This window comes from Puma concolor, chromosome D2, assembly GCF_028749965.1.
Source record: "Puma concolor isolate L17-30 chromosome D2, mPumCon1.1.hap2, whole genome shotgun sequence".
Classification (NCBI taxonomy): domain Eukaryota; kingdom Metazoa; phylum Chordata; class Mammalia; order Carnivora; family Felidae; genus Puma; species Puma concolor.
The window spans coordinates 87,834,843-87,854,661 of NC_141677.1; the positions used below are offsets into that span (position 1 = coordinate 87,834,843).

At 56.0% G+C, this 19,819-nt stretch overlaps 1 protein-coding gene across 1 annotated transcript in view; it reads left to right on the forward strand.

Moving 5' to 3' along the window:
* The first annotated feature begins 425 nt into the window (after positions 1-425).
* LRRC27 (leucine rich repeat containing 27) overlaps positions 426-19,819 on the forward strand; it is a 37,469-nt gene continuing 18,075 nt past the window's right edge. The window contains exons 1-7 of the mRNA XM_086679470.1: positions 426-560; positions 2,440-2,689; positions 5,187-5,317; positions 9,438-9,496; positions 14,966-15,097; positions 17,088-17,394; positions 18,300-18,467. Of these exons, the coding sequence (XP_086535596.1) occupies positions 2,489-2,689; positions 5,187-5,317; positions 9,438-9,496; positions 14,966-15,097; positions 17,088-17,394; positions 18,300-18,467 (998 nt within the window). The 5' untranslated portion in view covers positions 426-560; positions 2,440-2,488. The remainder of the gene's footprint in view (positions 561-2,439; positions 2,690-5,186; positions 5,318-9,437; positions 9,497-14,965; positions 15,098-17,087; positions 17,395-18,299; positions 18,468-19,819) is intronic.

Consider the following 19,819-nt stretch of genomic DNA (forward strand, 5'->3'; position numbering starts at 1 on the left):
GTCCGCCTGCCGCCGCCCGAGCGCCCGGCGGCAGAGGGAGTCCTGCTTGGCCCCGGCCCACGCGGGGCTCCTTGCTCCCCCGGTGGTGGTGTCCGCGTGACGGCGGCGATCCCGGGACCCTCGGAGGAGCCAGGCGGGCGCGGGGCAGAAGCGAGGTCAGGACCCCGGGAGGGTTCGCGGGCCCTGGAGGCCGCTGGGCGGAGTGGAGCGCGCCCCGCCCAGGCTCTGCTCGCTCTCGCGGCCGCAAGGGTCCTCCTCGCGCATCCGACTCTCCGGACTAAGGCACACGTGTCCCCCGTGGGCGCCACCGCCTGCCGCGCGGAAGAGACCGCGGGCGGGCGGGAGCCCGCAGCCCACGCGCGCTGGGACGCGCCTCCGCGGCCGGCGCACGCGCACCGCCCTCCCCGCGGCTGCGCGTGCTCCGCGGCTTGGCCCCTCCGGGACCCCGTAGGGCGTCTCCATGGCGACCGCGTGGGCCTGGCGGCCTGCATCGTTGGGCTGCACCGCTCTCGGTTCCCCGCGTGCCAGCGAGCTCCTGCTCGCGGAGAGGGGCGCCGCAGGTGAGGCGGGGTGGGGTGGGGTGGGGTGGGGTGGGGGGGTCGCTGCAGGTGAGGCAGGGGGCGAGGCGGGGGAGGGCGCCGCAGGTGAGGTGGGGGGAGGCAGGGGAGGTGCCACAGGTGAGCGCGGGGTGGGAGGGCGCCGCGGGTGAGATGGGGGGACAAGGGGAAGTGTCGCAGGTGAGGCGGGGGTGCCTGGTGGGAGGGCGCCATAGGTGAGGCGTGGGGGGGGAGGGGGGAGGGCACCGCAGGTGAGGTGGGGTGCGGGGTCGCCGCAGGTGAGGCAGGGGGCGGGTAAGGTGGGGGGTGGGGGGGCTCCGCAGGTGAGATGGGGGGACAGGGGAACTGTCGCAGGTGAGGAGAGGGTGCAGGGGAAAGGCGCTGCAGGTGAGGGGGGTGGGGTGGGGGTGGGGGTTCGCTGCAGGTGAGGGGGGAGGTGCCTGGTGGGAGGGCGCCATAGGTGAGGCTGGGGTGGGAGGGCGCCACGGGTGAGATGGGCGCAGGCAGCAGAAGGAAGGCGGTGCCCCCTTGGCCCACCGTGCCCTGTCCGGCTGCCCCGGGAAAGGCTGTGCACCCCAGGCCTGGAACTTGAGGACTAACGGGTCGCCCAACCAGGTCCGGTGCAGATGGGGAAACTGAGGCAGGCATGGTGGGGACGTGGCGCAGCCTCCGCCCCCCCCCCCCCCAGGAGTCCGCTCTACCCATTTTCAGGTCCTGTTGTTTCGCTGTCGTTTTGAGACTTTTTTTCCCCTCAGGAGGATTGTAGGAGGTTGAAGCGGCCTTCACGGTGCTGATTCCCAGGAGAGGATCGATGAGGGAAGGCCCGGGGTGTCCGTGGGTCGCCCTCTCTCATTCATTGCTCAGCCTTTGGGCAGCTCCTTAACCACCCCAAGCCTCGCACTCCTCAGCACAAGCACGGGAAGGAAGTATGTGTGTGCGCTCGTGTACCAGCCAAGTGGAGCGTTAACCAGGGATCGCGTGTGAGCCCATTAGCATTCCAATGTGTGTTATTACCGCTGGATCCGTTGTTTAGAAATTACACGGGGAGGGGCACCTGGGTGGCTCAGTCGGTTTAGCGTCTGACTTGTGCTCGCGTCATGATCTCCCGGTTCGTGGGTTTGAACCCCGTGTCGGGCTCTGTGCTGACAGCTCAGAGCCTGGAGCCCTCTTCGGAGTCTGTGTCTCCCTCTCTCTCTGCCCCTCCCCTGCTCACGCTCTGTCTCAAAAATAAATAAACATTAAAAAAAAGTTAGAAATTACACGTGGAAGTGTGCTTCCCCAGAAGAGGTGCTGGTGAGCAGCAGTTCTTAAACTACTTTGGGAATATTGTTGAACAACTCAAAGTGAAGATTCTTTTCTGACAGATTTTCCCAGCACCTAACTTTGTGTTCCCCAGACCCAGTGCTGCTCCCTGAGCCGAACGGGCAGGATTCCTGGGCTCGGGGAGGTTGGTACCCGGTGGGGGGGATGGGGGGCGGGGGAGAGCTCAGAACCTCAGCAGGAGTACGCAGTGTGGACGGGGGATCCGTCCACACCACGTTTACGGGAGGAACGTATTGGCTTACAGGCCGAAACCTTCTGACGTTTTCATCCCTAATATAGCCATTCTTGTTTTGGGTCATTGTGTTTTCCAGGAGCTTAAAGTGGAATCTTGGAACTCTGTGCTGCAAAGTGAGGCTCATACGTTTAATCAGAACCTTCTTGACTTCCTGCTTTCTTCCTTCCTTCGAACTTGAGTGTCAAATTTATGATACCGTTTATGAAAAATGGTGGTTTTGTAAGCAAGTGACACTGTCGCAGATCTGCCCCATAACCACCCCGTGCCACCTGGGTGAGTGTGGCAGTGACCTAGCTGTGGCCGTGTCTCCCTCTGTGTCTCCAGGTGACTCCAGAGCGCGCAGGATGAGCAGTGGCTCCCCGACGGCTGGCAGATGGACGGAAGCGGCCCCTCCGAGCTGCCCCCTGGGGCGGCTGATCCAGAGCGCGGTGCCGGCCAAGTTAGCAGCGTGCCCGCCTCCCCTTCCGGAGAGGTTCACCAGGAGGTCAAGGGGGTCGTCCTTTCATCGGTCTTAGACTTGAGTCAACGTGGCCTTCACCATTTAGAAGAGATCTTTAAAATCCCCAACATTAAAGTAAGTGGGGCATTTCTCATTTGTGCCTCTGCCTGGTAGACATGAATGGCTTTTACTTGGAGGCCTCACCTGAGGAGAGAGATTCCAGAATGAGACAGAAGAGGGTTGACTCAGGGGCTCATGTGCGGCTCAGCACAGAGTGAGAAACTGAGGTACGGGGACGAGCCAATGCAAATACCTCGTGGAGTTGGACTGTGATATCCATCCTGTCTCCCCAGAGGCTCTTAAGCACCAAAGAGCTGGTGGTAGAAACCACTGCCCATAACACCCTTGGCCTCACGTAAAACACCGCGCCCACAGACCCCCACACAACATCGAGTCAGTTGACCACTGTTTCTCAGCCCTCTCTGCTGACATTACCCGTGGACTTTGCCCTGTGCCCAGTGTCTTCGCCAGGCCCGTGCCAGCTGGTAATCCAGGGAGCGCTGTCTCACCCCCCGTGATTTCTAGAACAAGCTTCGGTCAGAGCACAGTTTTGACGTGAGCGGGGCTCCTGCTGCCTGGTACTCCTGTAATTTCCTTAAATCTCATTCGTCTCCATCTGGAACGCGAGAGTGAGCATATTGCTGTGGGTTATTGCAAGACCTGGACCGCAGTGTCCACAGCATGGTACACGCCAGACACGCTGCACCGTTGCGGTGTGGACTGACCTTTGGGAGTGCTTTTACAAAGCTGCAGGCCCTAATCGTAAGTGGCTGCTCAAGGACTAAATCCTCTGCTGCACGTGACACGCCCTGGTTTTGCTGCCCAGGCCGCCACCGGCCTTGCCGTCCCTCCCCGAGCACCCACCTCTTGGAGTGAATTCCTGGGTCGTCAGGGCTGCTGTGTGCCCTCTGCGCGGGCACACGCTCCCAGCTGGCAGTCCGGACCCTGATGGTGCCATGAGACTGTGTTACCTCTGTGCATAAAGGAAGAAGGAGCCTGCTTTTCAAGCTTAATAAAGAAGCATCATAACTGCTTATGCCCTTCGGAAAACAGAGACGTGAATAGAGATGTTATCGCCATGGCAACCAATCACTGAAGGAGGCGGCCGCTCGGCGCCGTGGCCTTCGAGGGGTTATGGGTACACGTGCTGGCGAAACAGCCATCACCGGAGTCGCCGCGAGCACGTCCACCGCTTTCACGGCCACATGCGGTCCTGGAGCGCGGGAGGGCCCAGTTTCCCCGGGTCTCGCCGGCCCGGGAGGGAGGGTGGGCTCCTGCCAGGGTGCAATCACCTGGCTGTTCCCTCAAGCCACTGTGGTTTTGGAGTCGGGCACTTAGAAGCAGCTTGCCCTGAGACAGCGGGCCTGGGGGGCTTGGAGCCCACGCTGCAGCCTCGCGTCGAGGTGTGCACACCCCTGCCAGAGTGACCGCCAGCTCGTGTCCCCGAGACCACCCGCGGCCAGCAGGGTAACTGCCCACGGCTTGCCTGGCGGGACAGTTTGCTTTCTGTGCGCTTGTAAAGCTCCTGTCGTGACCCGTGAAGGGGCTCGGAGGACGGCCTCGGAGGCAGAGTTGGGAGTGGGGACAGCGTGGCCCGAGGGGGTGGCTGGTGCTTTCCTAGCACTCCCATGCACCCCGCATCGCTCGCTTAGCGTAGTCTGGCAGGTGGGTCCCCTGAGCCACTTCATAGGGGAGGATGCCGGAGCCCAGAGAGGTTTGGGAACTTGCTCAAAGTCACTCAGCTAATAAGGTTTTGAAATCTAGATTTGAACCCAGGAAGCGTGGCTTCCAGGCCATTCTCGTGACTTTGCACTCTGCTACCTGGGTAGGGAGGTGTGACCTACGACCTGTAACGGCCCCATCGAGGGGGTTCTTCTCCACCCACGATCGTGCTGTGCCCGACTGTGGGATTATATGTGCCCACGTGACCCAACCAGAGTCCCCGCGGCACATGCCGTCTTCAGCCTTCCCTTCCTGCTCCTTCTGACGCCTGATGGAGACTTGATGGCGCTGGGCTGGCACTTGGAGCCCTTGCTGAGGTGGTGGCGGCTGGGGTCGTGTTTGTGCACCTGCCCGTCAGAGACCGCGCCGCGGAGAGCAGCGTGGCACACCTGTCTTTTAGTTTCCTTTAATTTTCTGCTTGGGATGGGTCCCTGACCAGACTCCGCTCCTGCTGCCTGTCCACAGAGCAGAGGCCCGCGGGCTGCTGAGTGCTAGGGCGCGAGGGCGGGGGCAGTGACCATGGAGCCTGAGAAGCGCTGAGCGTGGGGACCCACGAAGGAGAAAAGGGGTTTAAAACTCGGGAAGTACGTTTGGTCTGAGGGGTGTTTGTAGCAAAAGCCCCGTGTGGTGGTGGAGTCCCTGTCCAGCCCGCGAGGCGTGCGAGGGGTCCTGGTGCTTTTCTTTCCCTCTTGTCTGCTGTTTAAACTACGTAAGGATCAGTTAGTGTGAGTTTTCTTTCAATTTGGTGTGTGTGGTTGCAAAAGCTAGTGTTTGTTCTGGAGCTGCCTTGGCTAAGTCACGGCTCAAAACGTGCTTAGTTGACAGAACGTTCTCTTCTCTTCCCTGGAAGCAACTGCATCTTCAAAGAAACGCCCTCTGCGAGATTCCCGCAGACTTCTTCCAGTCGCTGCCAAACCTCGCGTGGCTGGACTTCCGCTACAACAGCATCAGAGCTCTTCCTTCTGGGATCGGGTCTCACAAGTGAGTTGCGCATTTCCAGACTTCAAGAACCATCACGTTTTCAGATGCCTGAGTGCCTGCTCTTTTGCTGCGTAGCTTCTACTCCTGGTTGAATTTTGGTTTCAGCTAGAAGCTTTTAACGCTATTTTTGAAGCCAGCTAGGAGATGCAACAAAGCACCTGACTGTAGTTATAATTTAGGGTAGGGGATGCTGGCAGCCACAGTGCCTTTGCCGGGCCATCCGTGAGGTTTTGGCAACACCTGGTTCCATCCCTGACTCTCCTCATGGGAAGCTGCCTGAAGGTCAGAAATAAGGCTGAGGAGCTACAGCCGGCCTCTGTGCTCCTGAGGACTCGTGTATATCTTTTAGTTTCTGGTAAAGAACAAGAAATGCTTTCCGTTTGGAGAGTTGGAAACCCCACATTCCTGCGGCTCTGATTCCAGGGATTTCCTAGCACCCCCGCTTCTAGAACAAATGCCTCGCCTCCCTCCCTCCTCCTCACGTGGGCTCTCCCCAGCAGCTAAGGGTCAGCTGGCACCGGCACTCCCCCGGGAGCCACGCTCTCTGGGAGCTCGGCCTACTGTCCTGACCCCGTTGCTTTTAGCACCCGCGTCTTTCCAGATCAATGTTTCTTACCCTTTTGAAAACCCGGTAACCCTTGTAGGCTGTCCTATAATGCCAGCGCTTCCTGGGCAGAGGAGAGCACGTGCGTAGGCCCTGGGAGCGTGTGCCTGGTGGACGTGAGGGACGGCAGGGAGGCCAGAGAGGAACACAGGAGGCAGAAGGGGCAAGAAATGCCTTGAAAGAGGGTCAGCCCAGCTAGCAGGCCAGGGATGCAGTGTCGGATTTCATTTTGAAAGAGCTTGGGAATCACAGTGGGTTGGAATGGAGAGGGCTGCAGTTTGACTTGGCTTTGAGGTCACTCTGTAAGGGGGGGCGAGGGTGGTCGTGGAAGGCCAGTTAGGAGGCCACGCGGCCGTCCCCGCCAGAGGCGGCGGCCTGGGCCAGGCTGACAAGGCAGAGTGCCAGGTGGACTTGAGGGCCGGTGGGGTTCAGGTTGGCTCAGGGCACGGGAGGAAGAGAAGTGTCCCAGGGCGACCCCCGGTTCTTATGTGAGTAATCACGTCCGCACACGGCCGTGGTGGCCCCTCCAGGCAGCAGAGCGGGAGGCTGTAAAGGCCCTTCACTTGCCTGGAGGGTGGCTCACTGCTTGCTGAAGTGTTTTGTAAGAAGTGAGCGTTCTGTCCGTGTAACAGTGAGAGAACATGTGTGAACCTTTTGTGCCTTTTCAGGCCCCACAAGGAAGCAGCTGACTTCTGATGACAAGCTGGGGTCTCCAGCAGGGGGCAGTCAGAGCCAGGAGCCGTCTTCCTGGAGCTCTGGGGCCGTCGGGATCTGTGGGTGGTGCCGCTGGACGCACAGAACCCTGTCCCAGGCTCCAGAGCCAGGGCGGTGTGACGGTGGCTGAGGGCCGCGCCCACCGCCCACCGTGTCCCTTCCAGCTGACGACCTCGTGAGTCTTCTGAGCTGCTGGTTAGGGCAGGTTGGGAAGGAAGGCTTTGTTCTTCCCAGGGTGACTCATCTTTTGTGTTGAGGATAATTTAGTGCTTTCTGTCCCTAGACTGTGGCATTAGCACAGTTGAGGAGAGGGTTTGCTCCTCAGAGTGTAAACAAACGAAAGCCTCTTCCCAAAGCGCTGCTCTTTCTTCTAAAATAAGCACACAGTTCTCCAAGTTTGGAATTTGTTGGTTTGCCAGTCAAAGCCAGCTGCTGAATGTCGTTTAAGATATAATTTTGCATGTGATTTATAGCCCATTATATCATTAAAATTAGATCTGCTTGCCGAAGAGCTGAAACATATTAATCAGAAGTGTTAAGTAATTACGGGCTTATTAAAAACCTTAAACTTTCCAAAAGGCCTAATGAAAGCAATGCCAGTACTAATGTTCTCCCCGCTCATTGTCCTGGATGTGTAAGCTTTGCTAGCAGAGAGAGAGAGAAATTTGTACGTCAGCATACGCGCCTCCCCCGGCAAGCCACTGCGGTGTATGCGTTCCGTGGAGAATCTGTGAAACAGCCCATGGACTGACAGTGCCTAGGGGTCAACATTTACAAATTTATTATTTAACGTGTGCACGAGAATATTCAAACCTGTCATTGCATAAGGCAGGAAGACGCTTCCTTGGTGAGTGGTTGGTTCCCGCGGTCTGCGCCCCCGTGAGCAGGCAGGTGGCGGGGACATCCAGGGCACCGGCCGCCTGCTCACGGGGGCGCAGACGCGGGGTCTGTCCGTCGTGTGGGGAGCAGGCAGTGCCCCGTTCTCGGGCCGTTTCTGTACCCCACGACTGGGGCTAAACCAACCCCCGGTGGTTGAAGTGATGGCGTTGACATGACTCACTCTGCATACACTGAGAAAAGTTTGACCGATAACGTCTGTTCCTTTCAGACCTCACGTAAGTAAGGAAAACCAAGGGAGTAAATGGAAAGAAAGTCGTCTCACCCCTTGGCGATCTGATTTTCCTTTGGGGTTGCTGGTCCGGAACTTAAACTTCATTGGGCCGGAACGGGAGAACTCTCACTTGTGTGTCTGTGACGTTGCCTTTCCGCTTTCAAATCTTGGGGACCCTGACCAGTCGTGATGCTGGATTTTAATGGTTTCACCGTCCAAGGGGAGATAAGGCTTGAGATGGCCTCCCTCCACCCGCCGCGCGGATTCACACGCGGGGTCTGTAGGTGCGTTCGGCCGCTGGCCTCCTCTCTGGCGGGAGGGCCGAAGGCGCGGACGCAGGGTGGACGGCTCTCCAGCCCCGTGGTCACCCTGCTGCTTTCCTGGGGCCGCTGAGGGCTCGGCGACTCCCGGGCCCGCGATAGAGGAGGAGGCGGGTGGGGGCTTTTCTCCAGGCGGTTGTGAGGGCGACCCCGTCGTGGCCGGCGGCCATCCCCGCACGGTCAGCAGCCCCGTGTGCCCGGGACTCCGGCCGGCCGGCCGTGTGCTGCAGCAAAGGTGTGGAGATTGAATACTACGGCCGACTTGACAGTTCTCCAGACGTCGCTCGGCGAAGCCCGGGGTGACACGGATGCAGGGGGAGGGGTCCCGCCCTCGTCCCGGGTGCCCGTCCCCGAGCCTGGAAACATGAGCCGGGGTGTTTGTGGTCTTTTTATGCCAGATTTCAGCTGCTGGTCCCTAAAAAGTGAAGGAGAGAAAGAAATTGATCCCTAGTGTATGATGAGTCTTCAGAATTCCACGGGAGGGGCGCCGGGGTCAGTCAGCAGAGCGCCTGACCCGTGATTTCAGCTCAGGTCATGGTCTCACAGTTCGTGGTTTGGGCCCCACATTGGGCTCTGCACTGACAGATTCTCTCTCTCCCTCTCTTAAAATAAATAAACCTTTAAAAAAAAAAAAAGAATGATGTGTGTAAAACAAAAGAAGCACAGTATGGTAAAAGGGGGAAGATAGAATTTAAGGTGAAATACTCCTTTTTTCCTATCATTCAATCAGTAACTTTTTAGTGTTGCTAAAAGTGTTACTTTCTCGTGCTCTCTCTCCATGGCTAGTTGGTGAGAGATTTTGCAGGGGTGTTAGGTGTTCCACGAAGGAAGGGGTCTGGAGCCCGGTGCAGGGAGAAATGCCCCGATGCCACACTTCCTCGTCTGAGACTACGGATTCTCCCTCCCCAGCCGGACAGCGTGCCGCGCCGCAGCGGGCTCCCGGCACTTCGAGCGGGGAGGACTTGCTGGCGGAGCGCCTTAGGGTGCGAGGCCTCCTCACAGCATGCCTCAGGAGACGCGGGCAGGAGTCCCGTCCCCCTGCAGGGCGGCGGTGCCCTCGGTTCCGCGGCTGTCACCGCTCGGGGAGGGTCCCGCTGGCACTCGTGGGTAGAGACAAGGAGGCAGCTGGACGCCCCGCAGGACGGGCCGCCTGACCGAGAGTCGCCTGGCCCCAAGCGTCAGTTTGCCGACGGGGGAGCCTGGCCCATGCTGAAACGGGGGCCACACGCGGGGCACGCCATAAATGAGTGTGCCCACGCTGAAGCTGACTCCAGGGAGAGGAGGTAGAGGAGGAAATTTGACGGTGTCTTTTAGGGACGGTCATTTGATTTTCTGCTTTTTAAACTATGTATTTTTTGTTTTATTTTAAAGGCATTTGAAAACTTTGCTTTTAGAAAGAAATCCTATCAAAATGTTACCTGTGGAGCTGGGTAAGTATTCAAGCAATACCGTAAAAGCTGGCTGTGAAATGCTGCCTTTTTGAGTTAGCGGAACCCGTAGTGGACGTATCAGGCGAGTCGCGGGGGCCAGCTGGCTACTATTTACAGTTGCTTCCACTGTGTCCCTCGGGGCCCCAGACCCTGCGGCTCCCAAGAGCTGTTATGCGGGGACCTGCGTTCTTCGTAGAAAGTGTGGCGTGTAAACACGGGGGGAGAAAGAAGAAGGATGTGGCGCTTTGTAGCCAGCGCACAGCTCAGGAAAGCTGGCGTCACACTGCAACTCCCGAGCCCCGGTCCGGTCCGGTGCCCGCTGCACCCTGTCCCTCCCGGGGGGCCCGCGGGTCCGGACTCGCCCTCCCCTCGCTTTCCTGGAGGGCTCTGCCACTGACGGCTCTCAGACGATGTCTGTTTCAAGGACCCTCCTTTTGTGTTTTTTGTTTTTTGTTTTTAATAGGAACTTTATTGTCACATCGGTTTCCAGGCAACACCCGGTGCTCCTCCCAACAGGGGCCCTCCTCACTGCCCATCCCCCACCCAGGACCCTCCTTTTGAACCGTCTCTAAGTTGAAGCCTCCCGATGAGCTGTCCTGGAGACTTGCAGTTTGGGCTCAGCACTGCGGTCTTGGGGTGGATCTGCAGGGACACGTATGAGGGCGTTGCCTTCACTTTTACTCACTTTCCTTGCTGTGAATGACGAGGAGGAGGAAGCAGAAGACGATGTTCTCCTTTCCGCATCTGTTTCGTTTCGTCTCATACTTCTGCTCTTTACTGTCTTTGTTTCTTTAGGTTTAACTTGCTGTTCTTTCTCTAACCTGTTGAGTTGGAGGCTTAGATCGCTGGTTTTCAACCTTTCTTTTCTAACCTATGCTGTGACAACTGTGATTTCCCCCAAGTGCTGCCGTGGCTGCTCCCACGAGCCCCAAAACGCGGCATCTCCGGGTGTTTTCCGACGTGAACCTTGTCAGGTGCTTACTGGCCATTCAGGACGGACTAGTGTGGCCGCTGCCACCTTCTTCTGTCTACTCTTTACGTGATGCGTTTTTCCACTCTCTTACTTCGAACCTCTCCGCTGCACGCAGCCTCTCCGTTGCATGGCTGGTAGGCAGTATGTAGCAGGGTCTTGCTCTTCCGTCCAGTCAGACTATCTCTGCCTTTTAATGGAAGTGGTTAGACTGGTTAATTTAATATAATCATTGACATGAACGGATTTAGGGCTGTCGTTTTACTCTTTGCTGTTTGTCTCAATGCTTTTTTTCTGTTCCAATAACTGCATGTTGATTGGGTATTACTTAGACTTCTATTCTAACTTTTATATTGACTTTTTAGTTATTCTTCTTAACATGCCTTTACCGCCTCACGGTTGCTGTCGGGGTTACACCACGCATGCTTCGAGCTAGCGCTGTCCTGTGTCACCACCTGATGTCACCACCTGATAGCCATACCGGCCTGCTCTCTCCGGTCCTCCTAATACTCAGCCTGTCCTACAGATGAGGTCTACCTATGTTATAAACCTGCAACACAGACTTACAGTTTTGGCTTTCAGCGGTCACGTATTTTTAGAGAAACTAAGAGAAAAAAGTATTTTATATTTGCTTAACGTGTAGCATTCCAGGTAGACATCTCTTCACTCTTTCCTGAAGATACAGCTGGTATCCTTTTCCTTCAGCCTGAAGAACTTCTCTTCAGATTTCTTAAAATCAGTCTGTTGGCAGACTTTTAGTTGTTATGTTTCTGGAAATGTCTTCATTTTGCCTTCTTTTTTGATGTAAATAATTTTTTTAAGTTTATTTATTTTGAGAGAGAGGGAACATGGGGGAGGGGCACACAGAGGGAAAGATAGAGAATCCCAAGCAGGCTCTGCACCATCAGCACAGAGCCCAACGCGGGGCTCGAACCCATAAACTGTGAGATCATGACCTGAGCCAAAATCAAGAGTCAGTTAATAGACTGAGCCACCCAGGCACCCCTTGCCTTGATTCTCAAAGGATATTGTTGATTAAAAATAGTGGTTGAATTTGTTTCATCCAGGACTTAAAAGAAGTTCCACTGCCCTCAGGCCTCTGAGGTCACTCACTCTTCGTCCTCCTTTATGAACTGTGTCCATTGGCCTTGGTTACTTTCAAGATTTCTCTGTATCTTTGCTTTTCAGTGCTTTGACTCTGAGGTCCTTAGCTGTGGTTTTCTTTATATTTTTCCTACTAGGTGTTTGTTAAACTTACCCAGTTTTGAAATTCACATCTTTTTGCCAAATTTGAGAAAGATTTTGGTCATTAACTCTTCAAATATTTTTCTGTTCCTGTCTCTATTTATTTGTCCAACCTTTTTTTATTGTCCTACAGATTACTGAGCTTCTGTACATTTTAAAAAGGTAATTTTTCTGCTCTTCAGAGAAGATAGATCGGTATCTTCAAGTTCATGCATCTTTTTCTGTCATCTCTAATTGGCTGTGAAAACCGTCTAGTAATTTTTTTTCAGATACTGTGTTTTCAGTCCTTGGATTTTCATATTAAAAAAATAGTTTCTACTTTTCTGTGCAGAGTTCTTTTGTTTCATTTAGTATAAACAAATTTTTCCTTTAATAATTTTTTGGATTATATCTTGGACGTTGTGGTAGATACACTGTGGAGATTCTGGGTTCTGTTATCTTCCTCTTTAGAGTACTGGTTTTTAAAAATAGGTAAGTTGAGGGGCACCTGGGTGGCTCACTTGGTTAAGTGTCCAACTCTTGGTTTCGGCTCAGGTCATGATCTCACGGTTTCATGAGTTCGAACCCCACATCGGGCTCCAAGGTGACAGTGCAGAGCCTGCTTGGGATTCTCTGTCTCTCTCTCTGTCTCTCTCTGCTCCTCCCCCATTTGCACTGTCTCTGCCTCTTTCAAAATAAATAAATAAACTTAAAAAAAAATTTTTTTTTTAATAGCTAAGTTGAGAGAACCCGGACTCCCGACTGTCTCTGGCATCGGGCAGCAGGTGCGGCCGTGCTGTGTGCGGGAAGTTCAGGACTGTGCCAGGGATTTGCACGTGGGCCGTCTGCACGGCGATGTAGGGCCCCCCTTGGCGGTCCTCTTCTGTCTGGAGTGCACCCCTTCGCTTTCTGGCTGGTGCAGTAGCTCTGTGGTCTGTCCTCTGGCGCTACAAGGTCACATAGGTTTCTGTCTGTTACAGCTGCCCCGCGTGGGGCCCTCTGGGGCCTTCCGTCAGGCAGAAAGCCATACAGATGGTACAGGCGTTTGTGTCTTTCTCTTCTGGAAGCTGTCATTTCCCCTCTAGTTTCTGCCTGCTTTTCATTTCTGGCTTGCCCACGGGTGGTGTATATTCTGCCCAGTTTCTGCAGACTGGTTATCTGCAGGGAGTTGATCAGATTGGAGCTACGCCAACATTGCGGGAAGCAGAGTTTTCACTGTACTGTTTGTAGCATCACTTAGTGGTTCTCTAGACACTATGCCGTCCATCCTTGACGGATGACCGTCGGCTGAAGTCAGACTTTCACCACTTTTAGTTCCATTGCCTCCTTCCTGCCTTTTGTGCTGTTTTCATAGATTTTGCTTTTACGTCTTGTTATAAATCCCACAAACTCATCTTAAACTGTCAGTATTTATTTATATTTTCTTACATCTTACATTTAACCTTCGTTTCTCAAGTTGCCCGCTTTCACCCAGGATGACCATCGTGGCCTGAAGATCTCCCTTTAGTATTATCATTTCCTCTTTGGTAATGAATTCTTCAAGTTTGGTTTTCTAAAAAGTCATCTTTATTTTCCATCCTATTTGGAGGCTGTCTGGCTGAGTAGAGAACCCAGGTTTCAGAGATGTGTTCACTACTTTGAAAATGTCTTTATCGTCTTCTGGCTTCTAACTCCTGCTGAAAAGCCAGCTGTCAGTCTTACTGTTTTTCCTTTAAAACCGATGAATCTTTTTTCGGCTGGCTGCTTAAAACTCCTCTCTTTGTGTTTAATTTTCAGCAGTTTACCTGCGGTGTGCCTGGGCGCATCTCTCTTTGCATCCGCTTTATTTGGGGTTCACCGAGCTTCTGGAACCTTTAGCGGGGTCTTTAATCAGAGCTGGACAACCCCTGGCTATTGACATTCTTTCTGCAGACCTTGCTTCCTTCACATCCTTTCTTCTCTCCTCCTGGGCCGCCCTTCGGTGGGTGTCGGCATCTCCACTCTGTCCTGCGGGCCTCGAGTCTGCCCTTCTTTTCCCGTCCCCTCTCGTCTCTGCTCCAGATCCTGCTACTTTGCGTTCGCCGGCCTTGCGGCTCACGGGTTCTGTCCTCTGCTACTGTACTCTCTCCCTCCGTCCAGGGGCGGTCAGCTGGACTTGAAACTGTGCGAACGGCGGGGGAGACGTGGAGTCCCTGAGCCGGGTCACCGACTGCCGCCGGGCAGCTCGGGCGATCCGACAGCTGCCTCTCGCCCGTGTTCCCGCAGGGCCATCTGGGTGGGCTCAGGGCGCTTGACCCACAGGCGTCTTCTGTCAGCATGCTAGCGTGCCGTTCACTGGGCTCTGGCCTCCACTGTTTGACCCGGAAGTTACCCCTGTGCCCGTGTGTGTGATGGTTTGTTGCTCCTTTGTGCTTTTCAAGCTCGTTTCTCTGCGTCTTCGTGACTCTGATGTTTCCAGGCGTGACTGCCTTTGGCGGTCACCTACTTGGGGTGAACTTCTGGACAGTACCCTGGCGTCTGTCAGCGAGCAGGGGGCACGCGCGCCGTGGTTTCCTCAGAGAGCGTGCCAGGCCCCGCTCGGGTCCTCCGTGGCTCTCGTTCCGGGCGTGTGCACCAGCGTACGTGAGGCCGTCCCGCGGGCCTCCGGAGTTCTCCCCATCTCATGGCGTTTCTCTCGCATCATCAAGCTCACTTGTGTCCCCTGCCGTCTCGTGTCTGCTGCCGGGTCCCTCTAGAGAACTTTCCGCCCCGGTCTTTGCAATTTCAACTCGAGAACCGCTAGCTGGTTCTTTTCTTATAATTTCTGGTTCTGTCGACATTTCATCCCTGTTGAGTCATCTTACCATAGTTTTCTGTAATTATTTAAACATGGCTTCCTTCGTGGCTTTGAACATACTTGTGACTGCTTGGAATTTTTTGTTCGCTAAATCCAACATCTGAGCTGCTTGGGGACAGTTTCTAGTGACGCTTGTTTCCTGAGTATGGGTCACGTTGTCCTCCCCGAGCTTTGTTGCATTTCAGATGATACAGCAATTTCGTATTCTGGTTTTTGCCTCAGGGCTGTTACCGTCTCTTCTGTTCGCTCTATTTCATTTATTTCCTTTTGCGACTCGCCTGGTCTTCACCTGTGCGATCTGCCTCCGCTGCAGAGTTGTTTGGTTTTTTTTACAGCATTTTACAGCAAATGATACATCTGTCGTATCATTTTCCCCCAAATTCCCAATAGGATCTTTAATCTTTCCTCCTTGTTTCATTCCGTGGAGGAGTGTGTGAAGGTATGGTTTCCTCTCTCACAGGGAACGTGACCACACTGAGAGCCTTGAACCTGAGACACTGCCCCCTGGAGTTCCCCGCCCCCCTCGTCGTGCAGAAGGGACTGGGTGCCATCCTGGCCTTCCTGCAGGCCTGCACCATGCAGCGGCCTCCTCCCTGAGGGTCAGCTTCTCCAGGTTGGTGGGACCGTCACTGCACCAAACTGCATTAGAACTGAAGTCGCTGCTTGTTAAAACCAGGACCCGGGGAGTCTGTCTCCTCAGTGGCGTCACGGGGAGCACGCTGGGCCTCCCGTGGCCTCTGCTGGACTCACACCGCGATCGGGGGTCCGTGCCGGCCTGTCGGAGCTGTGTCTTTCCTCGGTTCTGTGTTCATGGGTCTGCGCTCTCCGCGCCCCTTGCAGAGCCCGTCTAGGGTGGGATCTGGTAAAAGTTCACTGGGTAAATCGAATGAAACTCCTCACCAGCAAGCTTCACCAGGCACCTGCTTCAGGAAATTCCCTCGGCCCGTCTGACAACTATTTCACAACAGGAGCAGTGACAGTGACGAGTGACAGTGACGAGTAAGTGCCCTTACTCGTGGGCAGGGGGCCGTGGCCGTGCCACTTTTTGGGCGCAGGCTCACTCAACATTTGATCCTGTGTTTTCAACGTGCGGACCATCCAGCCAGGCGTTCTCACGTGCTCACGAGATAATCTAACCGGGAAGGAGCACTGTGGTTCCACTCAGACAAAGTAGACGTAAAAGAGAATTGTGACTGAATGCTCACGAAAAAAGTGAGTGCTCTGAAAATTTACTTCAGAGCGTCGAAATCTTTACTGCTTAAACACAGCTCCTAGATTAAGAAAACGCCTAGACTTGAAGCAGCCATGATAGTTACACATGTGATAAAGTCAGCGTGTGTGAATTACTAAGTCCGTCTCAGTAAACATAAGGAATGGCCAAAGTAATTAGGAAGTGCTGATCTTTTTCCCAAATCCAAACAAATGACCCCAGAATGTGTCATCGTAAACACCGATTGTATTTGCAAAGTGTCTTAGTTTGTGTCCCCCAACAGCAGTTCCTGAGTCAGGATGCAAGGGCCAGTAACTGATTCCAGAGACGATCCAGGCGGCAGCATGGAGGCTGAAGCGGGGGACGTGGGGAAGGGGAGGAGGCCAACAGAGGTGGGAAGCCCCCACTGGGCCTCAGCAGTCACAGCCCCTCGGGTGCTGCCCCCACGGACCGGGTCAGGACCTGGGTCTCACAAGGCCTCAGCAGTCACAGGGTTCCCGCTTGGACACAGGCCCAGGGGTTACTGCACAGCAGAGTGGGGGAGTAGGGCACACGGGCTCCAGACCAGCAATGCCTCGCCAAACGGAGGGGCGCACAGTCCCCAGCCCTGCACGCTGGCCCTCGTGGGCTGGAGGAAACAGCCAGGCGCAGATGTGCAGGTGCTGGTAGGAGGGGAGTCTGGCAAACCCCGGGATGGCGAGGGCCCAGGGCACGAGGAGGGCGCCCACAGCTCCGTGCCTCTGCCTCGTCTACTGCCTGCCTGCTGCTGCAAACCGCGAACACCCTGGTTTCCCAAAGAATATACTGGCTTCGTCTCTTAATGACGGATCAGAATCCAGGGTCATTTCTCAGAAAGGATGGCCAGATGCAAAGTGTCTGTGTTCCGAGTTTGAACCTAAAGCCAAAAAGTAGTCTGTGTCAGCTCGACCTGTGACCCCACTCTGCCTTGGTGGGGGCGGGGGCAGGAGGTGGGGGCTGCTCGTCCACGAGGGGACAGTGGAGCGTAATCCTAAAGGCAAGAGTGTTCCTGGCGAGCTTCCTTTCAAGTAACTTACCTGGAGAGGACAGTGTTTAGGGTCGACAGCGATCTTGCTAAGCATACACAGTAGGCACCTGGGCCAAGAATTAATTAGAAATAAAGCTATTACAAGATCGAGGCTGGCGGAACAGAAAAGTGTGCTTTATCTGTATAAATAGACGTGGAGTGGAAGGGCCGGAGGGTGGAGGGAGCCGGTCACCAGGGTCGTGTGGCTCCGGGGGGCCGTGTAGAGGTGCAGCCGGCCAGCAGCACTGCGTCTACTGGTGACTTGACCAGCTGCCGCGACGCACCCAACGGAGCCCCCACCCCCCCCCCCGTTGTGTTTGTCTGCAGAGTGTGTGGCCGACAAAGACGCTGTTAATTCTCAGGATCGGAGGGGGAGGTTAAAAGAAAAGGCAGACTTTCTCCCTCCTGTTGAAAAGCTAGGCCTGAGTGAGCTGGGCAAGTCCACTGCCTCCCCAGAAGACTGGCCGGGCAAGGAGGAAATCAGGCGCTTTTGGAGGCTGAGGCAGGAGATTGTCGGGAAGGAGCGGGAGGAAGTGCTTGCAAAGCAGCTCTTACCGGCAGAGTTACCTGCAAACCTCAAGGCGGCTCTGAACACGAAGGAGAAAGAACATTCCGGCTCCAGACACGCTCTCAGGTAAAATTTAAAAGCCGGGGTGTATTTTCTTGATCTTGCCAACATTGTAATACCATTTTTCGTGATCTTTTAAAACGTCAGGTAGATGTCTGTGCCCTGTCGGCATTTGTCATGTGGTGGATGCTTGCCTGGTTTGGGATTACAGTTACCCAGAAACTCAGACCCTGTGCGTGTGCGTGTGCGTGTGCACCCATGCGTGTGGATGGAGGGACAAAGAAAGAGAACGTTTACTGGTGAATATAGCTCATACACTCACACGAGGGGGCGGTACCATTCCAGGGGGACAGAAATCGGCCCCTGGGGAGCACAGAATCCCAGCGGTTACTGTGGTTTGTGGCGCTGCGCGGCACAGCCCCCACGGACGGCAGGGATGCGTGTCCAGTGGTCCGCGGTGTCTGTGGCCCCGCTCCGTGGGGGGGCTGTTAGGAAAAGTAAGTCTGAAAGGCTGGGGTCCGGCTGATGGAAAACTTCCTTCCCCGTGAAAGGTGTTCGGGGGCTCATTGTGCCGTTCTTTCTCCCGTCCTGGGGTTTGAAAACTCTCGGGAGAAAACCAAAGTGTTGTCGACCGATTCCAACCTGGGAGGCGCTGGGGGTGGGCAGTGTGGGTGTCTAGCTGCAGCCAGCTCAGCACTGAGTTCCCGGGTCCTGACCCCCACCCCCGCCCTCCCTCAGTTCCCCCGTCTCGTTATGGACAAGGAGGAGGCCGTCCTCTCTGCAACTGCACTTGTCTTTCCGGTTCCCAGACACCCAGAGCCTTCCGAGGCAGGAGCCCCGGGTTGCCAGGCCCTGGGAGCGGCCAGGCCTCGGGCTTCTGTGGGCGCCTGTGGGCTTCCGTGGGCGCCCGTGGGCGTTCACCATCGGCCCCCACGGGCCTTGCTCGGACGTGTTGCGTGTTTGTGTTCTAGCGCGTGCCGTCCGCGGGGGAGTGTTCACCGCGGGGTCTGTGACGGTAGAAGGAAGATGTCCTCCCTCAGGAGCATCCTGCCGGCCCTGGCGCCACGGCAGCGAGTGGGGCTTCCCTCCAGGAGAGCGGAGGACAGCGGGGCCTTGGCCCCCAGGGAGCAGCGCGTAAGGTGAGTGATCTGGCGGGGCCTGCCTCTCTCTGGGGAAGGCTCTGCTCTTGCCTCCTCTGGGGTGCTCTGCTGGCTGTCTCCCTCGGGCGGGCGGCTGTGGGCACAGGCCTCGGGGGGTCGTTGCTCTGCGTCCGCTCCACTCAGCGTCTTCTCAGATTCCTTGTTCTTTCTTAACCCCCTCCTGCCCTCTTCCCGATCACCTGGCTCCCGGGGCTCTTCTAAGGAAGGTTGTGCATTGAAGCCTTGCTCCCCGGAGCCTGGGGGGCTCAGTCAGTTGAGCGTCGACTCTCGGTTTTGGCTCAGGTCATGATACGGGGTCGTGGATCGAGCCCCAGCCCGGTCAGGCTCTGTGCCGAGCCTAGAGCCTGCCTGAGGCCCTCCCCCTCCCCCACTCACACACGGGCCCGCTTTCGCTCGCTCTCTCTAGCTCTAAAGAATAAAGTTGAAAATTAAAAGAAGGATGCAGTTGGGGTGCCCGGGTGGCTCAGTCGGTTGAGCGTCCAACTTCGGCTCAGGTCATGATCTCCCAGTTCGTGGGTTCGAGCCCCGCATTGGGCTCTGTGCTACCGCTCGCTCAGAGCCTGGAGCCTGCTTCAGATTCTGTGTCTCCTTCTCTCTCTGCCCCTCCCCCGCTCATGCTTTGTCTCACTCTGTTTCTCAAAAATAAATAAACGTAAAAAAAAAAAAAAAGAAGCACCCACCGATACAGTTCCCTCTTGCCCCTGCCTGGGTGGCTGTGTGCTGCCTGCAGCTGCGGTCAGCCTCGCGGGGGACCGGGCCGGGGCCTGTCCTCACCGGCTCCTCTGTCCTCCAGCTCCGCCGGCCGCCCGTCTCCACTGCGCTCTGGGCCCCAGGAGGCCGTCGAGCATGGACTGCGTCCATGGCACCCCAGTGCCCCTCACCTCCTGGCTGGGTTTGGCCAATGGGGGGCCTCAGCAGGAGATCAGAGAGGAGGCGGAGAGGGAGGGCAGGGTCCTGCTTCCCCCTGCACCTCCCTGTAAGTGCCGCCTGGGTCCTGGCAGCCTCTCCGTCCCTCCTCCCCGGGGCTTGGGGTCACAGGGCTCCTGCTCTGTCCCTGGGGCCGCCTGCCACACCCCGTGTGAATAGACCCTCCTCAGTCCTGAAATCTCCCTGCACAAGTGCGTTTACTCTGGGAACTCTGATGGGACAGACTGCCCAGGAACAGTGTGGCAGGGGTGCACCCGTGTCTTCCCCGCGCTGGACATGCTGACGGGGCCCGACCCTCTCTGTGGAAGGAGGGAGGTGTCCGGCCCTCAGAACTGGTCAGGACTCGCCGTGTTCCACCCCCTGCGCTGTCGTCCTGATGACAGACGTGCAGCTGATGCCTGGAG